The sequence below is a fragment of the Cololabis saira genome, chromosome 8 (genome assembly GCF_033807715.1).
Source record: "Cololabis saira isolate AMF1-May2022 chromosome 8, fColSai1.1, whole genome shotgun sequence".
NCBI lineage: Eukaryota > Metazoa > Chordata > Actinopteri > Beloniformes > Belonidae > Cololabis > Cololabis saira.
The window spans coordinates 9,332,600-9,351,012 of record NC_084594.1 but is presented as its reverse complement, the minus strand read 5'-3'; the positions used below and the strand labels follow the sequence as shown (position 1 = coordinate 9,351,012).

Here is an 18,413-nt window from a genome sequence, read left to right as displayed (position 1 = left end):
CCTGAATAAAGATAACAATAATATGCATCTTTTTTATTTTGTATTCAACATGTGTTTTTTATGTGGTTCCAGTTCGTCCTCCACCCTCGTTGACCTCACATGCCTCCTCTCTGCATGAGAGCCTTGTCCTCTTCATATTTCATGAATAGTTTAAATGATGCACTCCAGCTTTACAGAAGCAAAAGTGCTTGCTGCTATTTTAGGCAACCCTTTCCACGATCATCTTATACAACCAGCACTGCCTCTCCATCCGTCTTTCATTCTCCCCCTCTCATATCTCCTCCCTTCCTGTTCAACCCATGATGCAGCTGCTCTGTATCTGTTCAGTTGCCCAACTGTAAATGTGTGCATCCATTTATGCAAAGTATGCGTGTGCAAGTTGCATTTGGGGTTTCAGCCGTTTAGAATGAGGCTCTTCTGGAGGACACAGGAGGTTGAATTCCCTATAGAGGTAACATTTGCACGGATACACGGATGAGCATCCATGCACATGCTAATGATGTTATAAATGGGGAACTGTCATTCACAGAACAACAATGCAAAAAATATAAACAGAATTTCAACAGCAGAAGAAAAAGGCCTACTGAGACAAGTAGCAGTAATTTCCCATTTATATACGAGAAATCTATCTTTTTATAATATCTTCCTGTTTTCAAGGATTAATCTCATTTAAGTTGTGAGGTTTTTCTTGTTCTTGTTTCATCGTGTTCTTATTTCATCATGCACATACAAGCCTTGTAAACCACCCTTTTGTACGGTGGCCGAGACCCGCCATTGCTGAAAATAAAAGTAACGCTGCAAACAGAAACAAACACCGCTGCAAATAAAATAAACGCTTTGCAAATAAAATAAACGCTGCAAACAAAAAGAAACGCTGCTGCAAATAAAAGAAACGCTGCAAATAAAACGCAAATAAAAAAGCCACAACGGAAGTGAATTACCGGGGACTATTTTTGCCGATGCGCCGGTGTTGCACATTAAAAATTACCCGTAGCAACGTTGAACACTAACCTTTTCACTTATTTTCTCGTTCGTTGTTCTTCTTATTCCTCGCTCTTCTTATTTCTTCCTTTTCACTTACCTCTTCGTCTTCTTCTCCTCTCACGTAAAAAACACCGGTGCATCAGCAAAAATAGTCCCCGGTAATTCACTTCTGTTGTGGCTTTTTTATTTGCGTCATTTTTTTTTTATTTGCAGCGGCGTTTCTTTATATTTGCAGCGTTTCTTTTATTTGCAGCAGCGTTTGTTTTTATTTTCAGCGTTTATTTTATTTGCAAAGCGTTTAATTTATTTGCAGCTGCATTTTTTTTTTTTATATTGCACCGTTTCTTTAATTTTCCGCAAAGTCTTGGCCACCGTACTTTTGTCATGTTAAAAGATTTCAGAAAATGTAATGAGGTTTTAATTTTCTTTCCTACTTGAAGTGTGGATGTACTGTCATTGTTTTAATTGATATGGCACCAAAACATTCACTTTACCAAGCAAAAAAAAAAGGTTTCACATCTTAAAATTGGGAACAAAGCCAATGCACATGCTACCTGTATAAAATGGCAGCAACTAAAGTTATTAAATAATAAGAAGCCTACTACTAAATGTAAGTAATTCTAAGATATTTCTGATTACTCCATTATTGCATGTAGTTTAAGTGCGTTTTTGTAAGGTAACGCATGATTATTTTGGGAGTTTGTCACGCAGCATAGAGGTGTTGGTATTTTTTGTGTCTGAGAAAAGTAAATGAATTGTGCATAACTTGAAATAACGCTGTTATTAATAGTTGTTGTGTCTTTTCTGCATGTGTGTGCTTTGCATGCGATTGAAGTGTTCCTCTGCAGCTCCGCTGAGCATCTCAACTCAAGACTCTGAGGACAGTTCATGGTGGAAACTTCTGATATAAATACTCTGCTGATTGTGTTGTTGATGCAGAGCTTCTTCTGCTGACTTGTGTAGCACTCAAGATCACCCACACACAAATATATGGCATTCTGCAAAGGACTCAGGAGGCTACATGTATGTGATCAATAAAGAACATAAACTAGACACGCATCAAAACAGCCACAGGTATTTGATGAACAGTAACAAATAAAGACAAACTCATTGTATTTCTCTCCTACACCAACAAATGCAAACATGTTAGAAAAAGGAAAGGCAAGAGCAGAGGTGTCAAAAGTATTCACATTCATTACTCAGGTAGAAGTATAGATACTAGAGTTTAAAAATACTCCTGTAGAAGTTGAAGTATCAACTCAAGTTTTTTACTCAAGTAAAAGCATAAAAGTACTGGTTTCAGATAGTATAAAAGTAAAAGTAATGTAAGGGGGAAAAAAGCCATTAAGGACAAAAGCCATTGAAAATGAATGTATCTTAGTATAATGCAAATATATTAAAGAACCATATATGTGTACTATTGAGCATTAACATGTGTTTCAGAGAGCAGGAGATATGATGACTAGTTGCCTATAAGTATTGTAATGGTGCAAAAAGTCAAACTTCAGAGGCATGTTATCATTTATCCTAACCTTTATTGGAATGTACATCCAAGTTTAGTTGCAGGAATCTGAGGGAACGGATGTAAGAACAAAACTGGACAAGAACATCTGAAACAACCACAACCAAATTCACTCTATCCGGATGGAGCAATTTAACTGGATAGTTTTTTTTAAAGGCCGAAATGAAATAGAGAAAGAGGCTGTTTTTAAAATGTAAGGAGTAAAAAGTACAGATAATTGTGTGAAAATGTAAGGAGTAAAAGTAAAAAGTCGTCTGAAAAATAATTACTCTACTGAAGTATAGATAACCAAAATTTCTACTTAAGTAAGGTAACGAAGTATTTGTACTTCGTTACTTGACACCTCTGGTTGAGTGAACCAATTATATTTACCAGGTGAGGTTAGAACTGCCAGACTGATGTTTTTAATCATCCAATTAATTCCGGGACACACTGATTTGGATATGTGACACTCATGCGTCATAGATGGATTTAAATCTGGGAAATGATGAGTAAACCTTCTCTAGGAAAACTGAAATAAACTATGCTGGATTAAATGGCTTGCCAAAATTCTTGAAGCCATCGTCATTTCAACATGAATGTCTGAACAAAAACGTGGTCTGATCCTTTCCTTGACTCTGGAAATATCTCACTCTTGTCTCAGCCACCAAGCTACATATTTAAATGTTACCTTTACAAGGGTAAGGTTTTCCTGATGGGAAATTGTCTCTGTTGCTGTTAGGAAATAAACGTGCAGTTAAGTCTGTTAAGCCTAATAACATAATACTTGTGGGATAAGCTTGATGGCATTTTTGACAGCTGTCAAACCAGCATCTTCATTCCACCCACTTCCACTGATCATACTCTAAAATCATTCTCTGCTTATATACAGTAAATGTAAAAATGTATGTAATAAAATATATTCTGTGTGACCGTGTCCTTTAATGCTTTTTATTTAATGGTAATCGTTTGAGTAAATCTAAATTTAAAATTAACTGGAATTCATCAGTTCTAGTTCAATGTGCATTTTATTTTTTGCAACTCTAAACAGAGAGAACTGGAAGGCAACGACAATCAGGCTGATTTTTGTTTAAGGGGGCTTCTTGTCTCAGCATCTTTTCATCTAGACGGCTGTCATTTTACCACGATACATTTGAAGTTGGTGGTTGTGATTTTTGCCTGAAGACGATCAAACTCTCACTGGTCAGGCTGAGCTGCTGCTACATCAGCAGACTTCCATCTGCAAGCTCTCAGTTCAGACCCATTATATGAAAGAAAGAGACTTTCTTTTTTATAAATGTGTTACTATTTAGTTAGATAATTAAGTGACTATGTGAGAGACTGGCCACCTATCCACCTCTGCTTTTTGTCTTTGGAGAGCTGGGATAGACTCCAGAGGAACCCCTGTGACCCCTTAGGGAGAAACAGAACTAGATAATAGATGGATTGTGAGTAAAACAGTTCTTGTTTAGCTTAGATCAGAATAATATTAAATATATGTATATATTATCAAAATGTATGAAAATCATTTGATTTTGCAGGAATATTCCCACCACGTCAACATGTATTAAAGGATCTGTCCAACTAAATATTGCAGGAGAACCTGAACAAATATGCCAGAGAATATCCCTTTAACCCAGGGGTCGGCAACCCAACATGTTGAAAGAGCCATATTGGACCAAAAACACAAAAAACAAATATGTCTGGAGCCGCAAAAAATGAAAAGTCTTGTATAAGCCTTAGAATGAAGGCAACACATGCGGCATGTTTCTATATTAGTTATAACTGGGGGGAGATTTTTTTTTTCATTATGCACTTCGAAAAAAAAGTAAAAATGTCGAGAAAAAAGTCAAACTTTTGAGAATAAAGTAAAAATGTTGAGATTAATGTTGAAGTACAATCTTGAGAAAAAAGTTGAAATGTCGAGAGAAAAGTCAAAATGTCGAGAAAAAAAGTTGAAATGTTGAGAAAAAAGTCGAAATGTCAAGGAAATAGACAAAATTTTGTGAAAAAAGCCGAAATGTCAAGAAAAAAGTAAAAATTTCGGGAAAAAAGTCTAAATGTCGAGATTAATGTTGAAGTACAATCTCGAGAAAAAAGTCTAAATGTTTAGAAAAGTCCAAATTTCGATAAAAAAGTCTAAATGTCAAGATTGAAAAGGAAAGGAAAAAGGAAGAAAAAAGAGAAAAAAAGGAAAAAAGAAGAAAAAAAGGAAAAAAAGAAGAAAAAAGGAAAAAAAAGGTCAAACATTTTTGAAAAAGCTCCAGGAGCCACCAGGGCGGCGCTAAAGAGCCGCATGCGGCTCTAGAGCCGCGGGTTGCCGACCCCTGCTTTAACCTAAATTAAACAATCTTCTATTTCATTCCATATATTTGACTAAGGATTCCTGTGACAGCGTACACAACTTTCTGGCCATTTGACTGTTGTATTTAATCAGGAAGCGTTTACACTTGATTGCAGTTAAAGAGTGAATCACTGCCTTTCAGCGCCCTCATTTTCTCTTAGGTCTGGTTCCCATGTAGAGTCACATCACTCAGGCATGATTTATGAAGACCATAAAGTCCGATTCGTCCATCTGAATGTGTTGAGTCACTGGGTAAAAATGGTTTCTGGCCAGTGAGAGGTTAGATGTCAGGTAAGCGCTGATCATCATCAGAGAGTCTGGGATGATCCTGTTGCCGATGAGTGGGAGAAAAAACAAGCACCAGTTTTGAGTGCAAGTAGTTGGTCAGCCCGGGAATTGAAAACACCCATCTTGTACCCAGAGGTGGGTAGTAACGAGTTACATTTACTCCGTTACATTTACTTGAGTAAGTTTGGGAAATGTTGTACTAGGAGTAGTTTTGAATCACTATACTTTTTATTTTTACTTGAGTAGATTTGTGAAGAAGAAACTGTTACTCTTACTCCGCTACATTAGGCTACGTTGAGTTGTTACTTTTCTTTAATCCCTTTATCCGCGTACGCGTCAATCTCATGACATCACTTGGTGATACTTTGGGAAAAAATGTTTGTTTTTGCATGTTTTGTCACATTTACACAGACTCAAACACACACAGAGTTTCTATGAGTTCATGGGCTTGTTCTAGTTCTGCCTGGTTAAAAAAGAAAAGTATAAAGGCTTGAAATTTTGTGCTACTTTTGCTTAATTTATTTTTTTTATTCTGTTATTATTTTATTTATTTATTAAAGTACTTGAATTTACTTTATTATTTTAATTTAAGCTATTTTTATTCATTTTTATTTATCTTATTAATATATTGATTTAATTTGCCTGAAGATGATTATTTTGTACTTTTGTCTGTTTGAATGGTTGAGTTAAAAAAATAAATCAGACGTTACTCAACAGTTACCCAGTACTTGAGTAGTTTTTTCACCAAGTACTTTTTTACTTTTACTTACTTTAATTATTTGGATGACTACTTTTTACTTCTACTTGAGTCATATTATTCTGAAGTAACAATACTTTTACTTGAGTACAATTTTTGGCTACTCTACCCAGCTCTGCTTGTTCCTGTAATCTATGCGTTAAACTGCTACTACAAGTGCTAAAGTATAAGTGGCACAGGAGATGCAGAATCACATTTTGAAATGTCACTTCTTTTAGTTTTTACAACATGTTGCCCCATGTCAAAGAGCATGGGAGCATGAGAGTCAGTCTGACCCATCAGGCAAGCAGGGAGACGGACAGCAGGCAGGGGTTTTCCCAAGCCGCGCTACTGCATAGCTCTCACAATACTCTATAAATAAAGGAATAGATTTAGGACATAAAACTGCAAAAGTGTTCACAAACTTCAGCTGTCTCCACTGATCTCTTACAATTGTGTTTGGGTCCCTTTTATGGGCCGTCAAAAAGTAGAAAAATTAATTTTTATTAGCTAGACATACCTTCGTTACTGCTCTCAAAACACTCTGACATTTATTCTTGTCGCTATCAGAGGATGGGCTGGATGGGTGAATCTTAAAGCTTGTTACCTATTAATATGAATGAATCTTTATTTCGGCTTGTAAACACTTTTTTTTACAAAACAAGATGAAAAGGTGAAATAAATATTTATTTTGCCGAAAAGGTGTAGGCTGAAGCCGTAGCTCAGGGGTCGGCAACCCGCGGCTCTAGAGCCGCATGCGGCTCTTTAGCGCTGCCCTAGTGGCTCCTGGAGCTTTTTCAAAAATGTTTGACCTTTTTTTTCCTTTTTTCTTCTTTTTTTCCTTTTTTTCTTCCGTTTTCCTTTCGCTTTTAATCTTGACATTTAGATTTTTTTCTCGACATTTCGACTTTTTTATCAAGATTGTACTTCAACATTAATCATGACATTTCGACTTTTTTCTTGAAATTTTGACTTTTTTCTCGAAATTTCGACTTTTTTCTCGACATTTCGACTTTTTTTATCAAGATTGTACTTCAACATTAATCATGACATTTCGACTTTTTTCTCTAAATTTTGACTTTTTTCTCAACATTTTGACTTTTTTCTCAAAGTGCATAATGAAAAAAAAAAGTCTTCCCCCAGTTATAACTAATATAGAAACATGCAGCATGTGTTGCCTTCATTATAAGGCTGATACAAAACTTTTAATTTTTTCACAAACAATAGATAAAGAAGACAAAAATAAATAAGACAAAATATAAAATTGACGTTTCACATTCTAGAATGTTTTTGATAATATACTTTATAATTATAGTGTTTTATATTTATTTACAGTATTTTCTTTAAACATTTCCTTAAACTTGAAGATAGAGCTGCACATTTTTAGGTCGTTGTCACAACTATTCCAAATTTCTCTAGCCTTAATTGATGTACATCTCTTTTTAATATTAGTTCTTACTGTCGTCATCTCAAACATGAGTTTCCCCTTCAGGTCATAGCGGGTTTCTTTTATTTGAACACCAGCGCCGTCGTATAGGGGGGAAAGGTGGTGACAATTATAAGGGCCCACAGCCCACACAGGGCCCCCCAGTAACCTATGAAAAAATGATTATGCATACGTAATACACAATATATACTCATACTAATGAACGTCACACAATATTCTCTAATCACTTCGATAATTCCCTTTGCCCCTTCCCTTCTTAAAAATGGTTTGGTCCACCCAGCTCTGTGCGAGTGAGCAGCTCGCTGCGTGAACGTGAGAGCACAGCTGGACTAAATGTGCAGTAGCTAGATGGTGGAAAGCTATCATGCCCTCCAAAAAGCACAAATCCGGGCAGGCCCAGTTCTACGAGGGTGCATCAGCATGCATTGCACTCTCAGTTTATGTGTTTGCATGCTCAGTTGAAAAGACGAAAAGAAAACTGACAAATGCGCGTTAAGCCTGAGTTATGGTTCCGCGTTAAATCGACGGCGGATTATCTGGTGGGTGAGGTAGCCCAGACAAACTGTAGCATTTTCTTTGTTCTGCAGCAAATTTGCTGCAATAAAGCATTTGAAATACACTTTAAATATTCTTGTTTTGCTAGTATCATTCGACATGCAGTGGATTGTATTATGACGCATTCAAGCCTAATCAGTAATTTTTATTTTTTTTAGCCTAATCAGTAATTATGAGCATCAAATGAACGTCAATTACGTTATCATGATGTGTTCAATGTGGTCTTGTAAAGATGTGTTATTGCGAGTAGCCAAAAACAACAAAAAAGGTTTTGTTAGATTTGTTGTTGTTACAGCAATAAAAAAAAAAGGGCCCACGGCAATATTCTTTAAGGGGGCCCAGAATTCCTAGCAACTGCCCTGTTGAACACACATACCAGAATCCAGAATCCCCCCCCCCAAAAAATAAACGAATAAACAAAATATGATTTTCTGATTGAAATTGTTTCACTAAATGACAAACATTTTCTATGCAACTACCAGGTTGCCTTGGAGGGTTTTTTCGTGGACAAGTTTTGTTCATATATTTTGGTTTGGGGGCCTCAGGTTTGTTTCAGTGAAAAAGTCTCTCTGTTCCTTTATTTCCTGCTGGGTTGGAACATTTTACATTTGGGATTTAAGTACACACGGCTTGAAAGCATTGCAGTCAACACTTCATCAGCGGGTGAGGTCAACTCTCCCTCACTTCACACAACAAGGGTACACACATACACAAACACTCACCGACAAAGACAGAACTCTCTCTCACACACACACACACACACACACACACACACACACACACACACACACACACACACACACACACACACACACACACACACACACACACACAGACACAGTTTGTGCCCGGCTAACCAATCAGAGAGCAGTGGAGTAAGTCCCCCAGAAGTGGGTGGGAAAGCTGTAGAAACTATCTCAGGACACATAAAGTTTGCGTTTGTAGTTTGAACAACTTTTCAGCTTTTCTCCTCTGTAAAAAAAAAAAAAAGGAAAAAAAGATAAGAGGTGTCTGTTTTCTCACCTCGTTGTTTTTTTGTTTGGTTTTGTTTGTTTTAGTTTTATTTATTTATTTATTTGTATTCAACTCTGGGGTCCAGCAGAGCACAGCGTGGATGTGGAATGGCTGAACTGGTGCGAATCCGGAAAAAAAAGCTGCAAATACCCATCTCCAGGTAAGACATAAAGACTATTACTAACCATATTTAGCAACTACATAAGTCAGACCGGAGGACTTTGATAAGGTTACATATACGTTTCTACTGTTCTTTGTTACAAAGTTGCATTTCTCAGTTCTGCAGGTATTTAAAAAGAAAATTATTCTTATTTTGCAGAAGGAGAAACATGTGACTGAAAAGTAGAGCAGACTAGATACAGTATTTGAGTAGATAATGATCTCTGCAGAACAAAGAATGAGAATCTGGCCACTAACAACTTTAAAAGAAGGTCGACATCTTGGTTAGTGTTGCTGAGAGTCCAGTTTAGAAAAGTTTTCTTGTTGCTGTGTTTGTGTGAACACTTGTTCTGGCCCATGTGTTTGCTGTGGGAGGGAAGTGTTTCTGCAGAGGTGGCAGGTCATGTGGTTTTGTTTTGGTTAGCACACACATCTATCAGTGTCTGCACAGACGACGACTTGAAACTTACTGAGCATTTCGGGGGAAATATCCCATGCTAGATTTATTTCTCATACGGCAATGTCACATTTAAAAGATTAATTTTGCTATTATCTGTGTATTGTTATTAGATTTAATCTGATCATTGATCATAGTTGTTTCTTTTTGCAATCTCTCTTTTTTTTAATTTATTTCAAAAAAGTTTGAGAACGAGACATTTTTAAACTGCTGCTTTCCTGGGATGTCGTGCTGATTCAGTGAAAATGCGTTAGTGAAAACGATACTCTGCAATTACAAAATGTTACAAAGAAAATATATCACACTCACAATTATACTTGACGTATAATTTCCTGTAAATGTCAGAGCTTCTCCAGCTCCAAACAGTGGAACCAGAAAAGACTGCCTTATCATGAAAGATTACTTGAGATTGAAAGTGAGCGGTGGCATTCTGATGCATGCTATTTTTATGACTCGACAGCTTATGAAAGCCCTTGCCAGCGTGATAAACACTTGAAAAGCTGTGAGCGTCTCATCCCCAGGAGTTGGCTCCACGATGTGGCCTTGCAGTTTGATCACCATACGGGCAGATCACCAAAATATTCTGTGCAGCACAAACATGTTCATTTCTATTGCTTGTGAATATATATATATATATAAACTATCTAACATTCTTTCTGGATCCATGGTCTAGATGCCCTGAATGAGCCTGGCCTTAACGAAGATATTGATTTCATTTGTTTCCTATGAATCTTGGTGTATAGGTCGTAGGGATGGGCAGTATGGACTAAAACATTTATCACGATAATTTCTGGCATTTATCCCGATAACGATAAAAATGACGATAAAAAAAATACCAATTCAACTCCACCTTTGTAACTATAAATCTATCACCACATTCAGTCTTTGGAGCCCCCAAAACACTGCTGTAAAAGAATTATACACAAATGTATCTTTCTGGCTTGCTTGCTTGCTTGCTTTCTTTCTTTCTTTCTTTCAGGCTCATTTCTTTCTTTCTTTCTTTCTTTCTTTCTTTCTTTCTTTCTTTCTTTCTTTCTTTCTTTCTTTCTTTCTTTCTTTCTTTCTTTCTTTCTTTCAGGCTCATTTCTTTCTTTCTTTCTTTCTTTCTTTCTTTCTTTCTTTCTTTCTTTCTTTCTTTCTTTCAGGCTCATTTCTTTCTTTCTTTCTTTCTTTCTTTGTTTCTTTCTTTCAGGCTCATTTCTTTCTTTCTTTCTTTCTTTCTTTCTTTCTTTCAGGCTCATTTCTTTCTTTCTTTCTTTCTTTCTTTCTTTCTTTCTTTCTTTCTTTCTTTCTTTCTTTCTTTCTTTCTTTCTTTCTTTCTTTCTTTCTTTCTTTCTTTCAGGCTCATTTCTTTCTTTCTTCTTTCTTTCTGGCTCATTTCCTCAATTTATCATTTTTACCGCGAGATGACAAATTCTTACCGTGGGGAATATTTTTGACGGTTTATTGTGAACGGTAAAATATCACCCATCCCTAGTGAAAACAATCACTCATCAAGGCGAACACACAGGTGAACCATGTAGCAACATTTTAAGATGGTATGGGGAGTTAAACTCATCACAACCAATAATCATTGGAATAAAACATCCATATAGTACACAAAGAAAGCGCCGTACATATGAGCAAAACATGTCTACAACCTGTGTAAAGACAGGTCTGAAAAAGAAAAAAACACTACACAATATGAAACCAAAATCAAAAGGAAAGAACATGACAAGCCGACAAAGGACGGCATATAATGTACCAATAGACAAATAAACCAAAACGACCTATTAGGAATGGGCGATATTTTACCGTTCACGATATACCGTCAAAAAAATTCCCCACGGTAAGAATTTGTCATCTCATCACCATTCCCAGGTATCTATGTCTTATGTTGTCAGTATGAATGGGAGGATGTTGGACCGTTTCCCCCTCCGTCTGGGGGCTCCGGCGGCGCCGGGGGCGCCCTTGGAGGTACGGTGGGGCCCTTGCCCGGCTCGGGGGGCCGGCCCCCGTCTACTGGACGGCCGGTGGGGGGACGCGGGTGTCTTATCAGGGCCGGCTTTGCTGGTCCTGCTTCCTGGCTTCGGCCTCCGCTCCCCCTCTTGCCCCCCCCTACACGATTCATACACACATAGGCGAAAGGCGGGGGGTCCGGGTCGTGGGGGGGCACTGTCCCGCGGGGCCTGGCACTCCCCGCCTCACGGTTTTAACAGCAAAATAGACACTGCACATTCAACACTTAATAAATACATTTGACAAGGACACGTAGTTCGGGAGGGGGGGGGGGTCTGTGTCAATCGATACTTGGCCCTCCCTCCTCCCTGTTTTTATGGCATTAATCACATGCACTCAACACAAGGGGCGGGAGGGGGTCCCACATCACCCGCGTTCCCTCACCGGCCTGGGCCTGGGACGGGTGGGTTGGGTTACCCGGGCCTGGCGGGGCCCGCCGTGCAGCCTGGGGTGCCTTCTGGCGGTGCTGGATCCCCCCGGGGAGGGGGAAACGGTGCGTGATTGTATGTCTGTGTCGGTGGGAATGCGGTATGGAAGGGTCCTGCCATGGAGGATTTGAGCCTCCATTGGCAGGACATCAAAAACTTAATAATTTATCAATATTATTTTATACAAAGATGGTTATTATTATTATTATTATTAGTATTATTATTAGTATTATTATTATTATTATGTATAGTATATTATATTATTATTAGTATAGGTATCGAATAGGTGAATGGATGAATGAATGGGATGCCTGGGTCTGGGGCCCTCCGTTGTCGGGCCTGCGCGGGTGTCGCCTTGTTGGGGGGTTCCCTCTCTCCGGGCCCGTCTCCGGTCCCCCCCGCTGCCTCTACGGCGGGGCGCCCCTCTGGTCTTGGAGGGCCACTTTCGTGGGGGACGGGTGCGCCTGCCCGCGTCGGCGGCCGGGGCGGCTCTGTCTCTCCGGGCAGGCTGGCCCCCTGCCGGGTGGGGGTCGTTGGCCTGAAGGATGAGGGCCTCCTGGCCGCGTGTCCGGCCCGGACCGGGTGGCCGGGGATTGCCTGGGTCGCGGTCCGCCGCCGCGGGATCCCTGGCTGCTTCTTTCCGCGCCGTGGGGGCCCCGCCCGCGGGCCCCCTCGGCCGCCGCCGGGTGTGGGGGGGGGCCTCGCAGGCGGTGGGTTGCCTCCCTCCTACTTCTCCCCTCTGTGGGGTTGCCGGTGGCCTGGGTTCCGGGCTCTTCCTTGTCGGCCTCTGGTCTCGCGGGTGGCGGGGTTGCTCCCCCCCCCTCCCCCACTATAGATACACTTCAGGTGGAGCTTTGTTTGGTTTATTACACACACACACACACACACACACACACACACACACCACACACACACACACACACACACACACACACACACACACATACACACACACATATAGTCATTTAGTCACATGCATACACACACACACACACACACACACACACACACACACATGCATGATCATAGACATACACACTGGCTTGTTCACCTGCATGCTGGCTCTCTAGTTTTTGGGTTTAGGTAGCGGTAGCGATAGCTTAGCTCAGACTGCGATCAGATCTCAAGATTTAGGTCGATTGCTGTTCGTGTTTTGGATGGCTCCGTGCCGGTTTCGTGCTTTGTTTGTGGTTTTTTTTGTTGCAGATTTCCAGTGCTTGACGTGTGTCTCCGTGTGTTCCTGCTTCCTGGATTGGCAGTGGATGTCGTCACCCCCCCCCCACCCCCCCCAAAAAAAAAAAAAAAAAAAAAAAAAAAAACACTGGGTTTGTATGTGTTTATTTATGTATGTGTACGCATATGTGTGCGTATATATATGTATATATTACATATAGTAATAATGCACATATATACACTTTTGGTTTCTACCGTCATGGTATCAATCAATAATATGTGTGCAGACAAGGTAAAAAAAAAAAAAAAAAAAAAAAAAAAAAAAAAAGAATTTGTCATCTCGCGGTAAAAATGATAAATTCCTGTTGATGACGTTTTTTGTGAAAAGCCAGATTTAAGGAAGGAAGGAAGGAAGGAAGGAAGGAAGGAAGGAAGGAAGGAAGGAAGGAAGGAAGGAAGGAAGGAAGGAAGGAAGGAAAGAAAGAAAGAAAGAAAGAAAGAAAGAAAGAAAGAAAGAAAGAAAGAAAGAAAGAAAGAAAGAAAGAAAGAAAGAAAGAAAGAAAGAAAGAAAGAAAGAAAGAAAGAAAGAAAGAAAGAAAAATTATTTTTTTTATCGTTATCGGGATAAATGCCAGAAATGATCGTGATAAATGTTTTAGTCCATACCGCCCATCCCTAGTTTTCACCTGTGCTCATTACCACCTGTGGTTATTTATATGGCTTCCTTTCATCTGTGTTGCTTTTGCCCTGATGAAGGCCAGATAGGCCCAAACATGTTGGCAGCCTCTTCTAATAAAGGCTTTTTTATCTTTTTATCCACCTCGTCTCGAGTGCCTGGATCTTTAGCTTCTATTTTTCCACATTGTCTCCCGGGTCCGATCCAAGAGCACCAGTTTACAACGAGCACCTGGTCCACTCTTTTTCTGTTTTCTTTTTCTATCTAACATTCAAGCTGAAAGATTCTTTCTCAATCAACGGCTGAGATTTGTCATCATCGCTCTTTGAGCCAATGAAAGCATTTTGGCCTCAATCCTGGTTTGAGATTACATAAACACGCGGGCGGTGGGATCTGCTGCAGGAGACCCGCGCCCCAAGTCTCTGCTCTCACAACTCTGCAGGAGATGCACACGTTAACGCCAGTTCTTTCTCATAATGTGATTAAAAGTTTTAAAACCACACATGAGCAACATGTTCCCCTCAAAACTCAAGACAGAATTTTTTTTTTTCACTGACTATAATTTAATTGAACGCTTGTTATATAAGATCCTCGATATGAGAACTTTCCCTCTCACTGAAAACTTGACAATAACGATGCCCCTTTTTTAAGAACTGTTTTAGTGACTGTTTCGTAACATTTACAAGGGACATTATTGTTCGTATGTCTCAACCTGTTTTATAAGCTCAATCTTGATGATGTCAGTGTATAAAAGTGTTCAAGGAATCACGAAACTAGTGCAAAATATCATAAAATATATTTAACACCTGCTTTATAAACAGAAGAGTCAAAAGTATTCACATTCATTACTCAGGTAGAAGTATAGATACTAGAGTTTAAAAATACTCCTGTAGAAGTTGAAGTATCAACTCAATTTTTTTACTCAAGTAAAAGTATAAAAGTACTGGTATAAAACTAGGTATAAAAGTAAAAGTAAAAGTAATGCAAGGGGAAAAAAAGCCATTAAGGACAAAAGCCATTGAAAATGAATGTATCTTAGTATAATGCAAATATATTAAAGAAGCATATATGTGTACTATTGAGCATTAACATGTGTTTCAGAGAGCAGGAGATATGATGACTAGTTGCCTATAAGTATTGTAATGGTGCAAAAAGTCAAACTTCAGAGGCATGTTATCATTTATCCTAACCTTTATTGGAATGTACATCCAAGTTTAGTTGCAGGAATCTGAGGGAACGGATGTAAGAACAAAACTGGACAAGAACATCTGAAACAACCACAACCAAATTCACTCTATCCGGATGGAGCAATTTAACTGGATAGTTTTTATTAAAGGCTGAAATGAAATAGAGTAACGAGGCTGTTTTTAAAATGTAAGGAGTAAAAAGTACAGATAATTGCGTGAAAATGTAAGGAGTAAAAGTAAAAAGTCGTCTGAAAAATAATTACTCCAGTGAAGTATAGATAACCAAAATTTCTACTTAAGTAAGGTAACAAAGTATTTGTACTTCGTTACTTGACACCTCTGTCTATAAAGCAAAAAAAAAGAAAGAAAGAAAATAGGTCTTCTTGGTATTTCTAACTCCTGTCCTGATTGTCTTTTGACTCTTCTGGGTTGTGGTTGCTGTGAGTAAATTCTGCACAATAATCGTCCTTTTCATGTGGTTCAGAACTATAACATCCAAATGTAACTGTGTTTTTCTCTCAGGCTGAGGAGCATACTGAAGCAGCTGGAAGAGAAAGATGTCGATTTTGAGGAAATAAAGAAGAATCTAGATTACACAGCATCATTACTAGAGGCCGTATACCTCGATGGGACAAGGTGCAGTATTTCATTTATTTATTTGGATCCACCATGTGATTTTCTTTGTGATACTGAATAACAGCTAATAACAGCTAATAAACAGTCTAATATAACACTTTTACAATGAGTCACATATTTTTATGCAGAATGAAAGCTGTAGGAGACTCATTAGTTGTATCGTTACAAACTTTAAGGGTTTCGAGAAATGATGAGGAAGTTAACAAACCTACATTGTGACCAGAGCGGAAAAAACAACTTCTTCAAATGTTGTTTTGACAAACAGGAGATTAAAATGACTCTAAAGGCAACAACGTGCGTGTTAAAGACCACTCCTACAACTTCTTAATGAACATTAGCCACAAAATGAAAGATCTTATTTCACTACTAATCCAGTTTTGTAATTTGCAAACCCACAGATGCTTGATTTGATTAAATCGGGGAAACTTGGATGTCAAATAAAACGATCATGTTCTTCAAAACATCCCTCCACAAATTTGTGGCGTGAATGAGTCCATTCTGCTAAAGCAAGCCGTTTCCCAGACACTGTTGCCATGAACATTTACTGTAATGGGTCTCTAACAAAATTTTAGTAAATGGCACCTTTCAAAGAAATGTTTAAAATAACACCAAATTTGGAAACCAATTTTCCCAACAGAACATTGCCCAGAGTATCGCACGTTTCCTCTCGTTGTACCATCTCTGCCTCTACGGAAGAGTATTAGGGCCAGGCAGGAGAAAAATAAAAATAATATTTTAGAGGAGGAAGGTTTTTTTTTCATTATGCACTTCAAGAAAAAAGTTGAAATGTCGAGAAAAAAGTTGAAATGTCGAGAAAAAAGTCGAAATTTTAAGAAAAAAGTATAAATGTCGGGAAAAAAGTCAAAATGTCGAGAATATTGTTGAAGTATAATTTCGAGAAAAAAGTCGAAATGTCGAGAAAAAAGTCGAAATGTTGAGAAAAAGGCGAAATTTCGACTTTTTTTCTCGAAATTGTATTTCAACATTAATCTCGACATTTCGACTTTTTTCTCGACATTTCGTCTTTTTTCTCGAAGTGCACAATAAAAAATAAATCTTCCACTCTCAAATGTTTTTTCTCTTGCCTGGCCCTAATACTCTTCCGTACTGCCTCAGATAAATGCAAAACAGAAATGTGATTTATAAAAGCCCGCCATTTATTTATTTTTTTTACAGAGTGAAGGGTGAGCTCTGACTGCTTTGTTTCTCTGTAGCCTGAAGTGCAACAGGCTGAAATGCCCGGTGTACACACTCCTGCCAAAGCCAGCATAAGGGTTCTCCTTTTGTCCTAACAAACTTTGCTTCCTTTTGGGGCTTTTGAACCTGCTGCAGATTCACTAGTTGTCCTTTCTTGGAAACGTTTCATGTGTCATAAATTCACCTCTTACCAAGAAAAACCTCCAAGCCCTGCAGTTTCGGAGGTGCTCTGATCCAAACATCAAGCAATTACAACTTGTTTTTTGTCAAACTCACTCAGATCTCAGCGCCCTGTCCTGCCCAAGACCTCTCCATACCAGGATATAGGCATTAAAAGAAAAATAAGAGATGAATTGAATTTCAGAAACCTCCTGAGACCCGGGCTTTTGTTTGATGTGCATTTTTTATGTCTCCTTACTATTTGGGATCAGTAGGACCTAATTTTTGTTGAAATTAAATTTTTGCTTCCTATGTGCTGTTGAACTATGTCAAATCCAATGGCCTCACATGAGGACAATGGGTTTATTTTTCTCTATTTCCCTTTCTTGGTCCTGCCCTGCATCCTTGCACATCCTGTAATATGATACATTTTATTTGCAATATACTCAGCATTTTGAATGAAATAAAGTGCTACAGAGTAAAAACAGGGTATTAGGTTATATCTCTATATAATTTATATTTATATATCATTTTCAATTGTTTTCTTTCCTATAAAAACTTGCTCCACTGGCAGATAATTCTACTTATTTCTAGTGAAAATGTGCTTTAAAGGAGCCGTCTGTAATAAATGGCCAAAACTGGTACTGCAGTCACTTTCAAAATATTGTTGAGCGGCGTGTACCCTCCCCCTCCTCCCCCCGACCAGAGGTTGCCAGGTAGGCTGCAGAATGCAGCAGGAACGTAGGCTGCCATGGCTGCCATAATTAGAGCCGAGCTGGCAACCCGGATGCAGAAACAATACTGACTTGGTGATTGGGAGATAGGTGGAGGGTGGAGCTTCAGAAACAATACTGACTTGGTGATTGGGAGATAGGTGGAGGGTGGAGCTTCAGGCCAAAACAAAAAATGACAACATAACCATCAGTTGAGGGCTGCAACTCCTCTTTTTAAACTGGAATATCCTGGCTTGAGTGCTGTTGTCAGTGACATAAGTATTTGAAATGAACATGATTTTTAAATGTCTGTTGACATATCGGGGTCATTTTATGATTCGTTTTATTATTGCTCTTACATACAGCTCCTTTAAACAAATGGAAATCTAAAAACAAGTATTTTAAGTGTAATGAGACTTATTTTGACTAGAAATTGGACATTTGGGCAAGAAATAAAGATAAATGTTCTTGGAAAGAATTTACGTGTTTGCAGTGAAGATAGACCTGATGTCCTCAAACGAGTACTTCATGTTTACAGACGTTGTAGCTTGCTAATATTACTCAAATATATCAAAAAACATGCCATGTGAAGCTGCAGACGTTATTGTGCATAAATATACTAGTTTCAATCATAAAATTAGGTTAGGATTTTAACCTTGTCCATATTTCTGTCGGGAGCTGCCATAGAAGACTTTCATTGAGATCTCAGCCATCTTGTTTTTTCCCAAATGAGTGTAATTTCATTATGAGACCACTAGATG

General features: G+C 38.6%; 1 protein-coding gene across 1 annotated transcript in view; it reads left to right on the top strand.

The window, feature by feature from the left end:
• The first annotated feature begins 8,790 nt into the window (after positions 1 to 8,790).
• Positions 8,791 to 18,413, top strand: part of LOC133448300 (dual specificity calcium/calmodulin-dependent 3',5'-cyclic nucleotide phosphodiesterase 1B-like) — a 39,207-nt gene continuing 29,584 nt past the window's right edge. The window contains exons 1-2 of the mRNA XM_061726695.1: positions 8,791 to 9,029; positions 15,470 to 15,583. Of these exons, the coding sequence (XP_061582679.1) occupies positions 8,977 to 9,029; positions 15,470 to 15,583 (167 nt within the window). The 5' untranslated portion in view covers positions 8,791 to 8,976. The remainder of the gene's footprint in view (positions 9,030 to 15,469; positions 15,584 to 18,413) is intronic.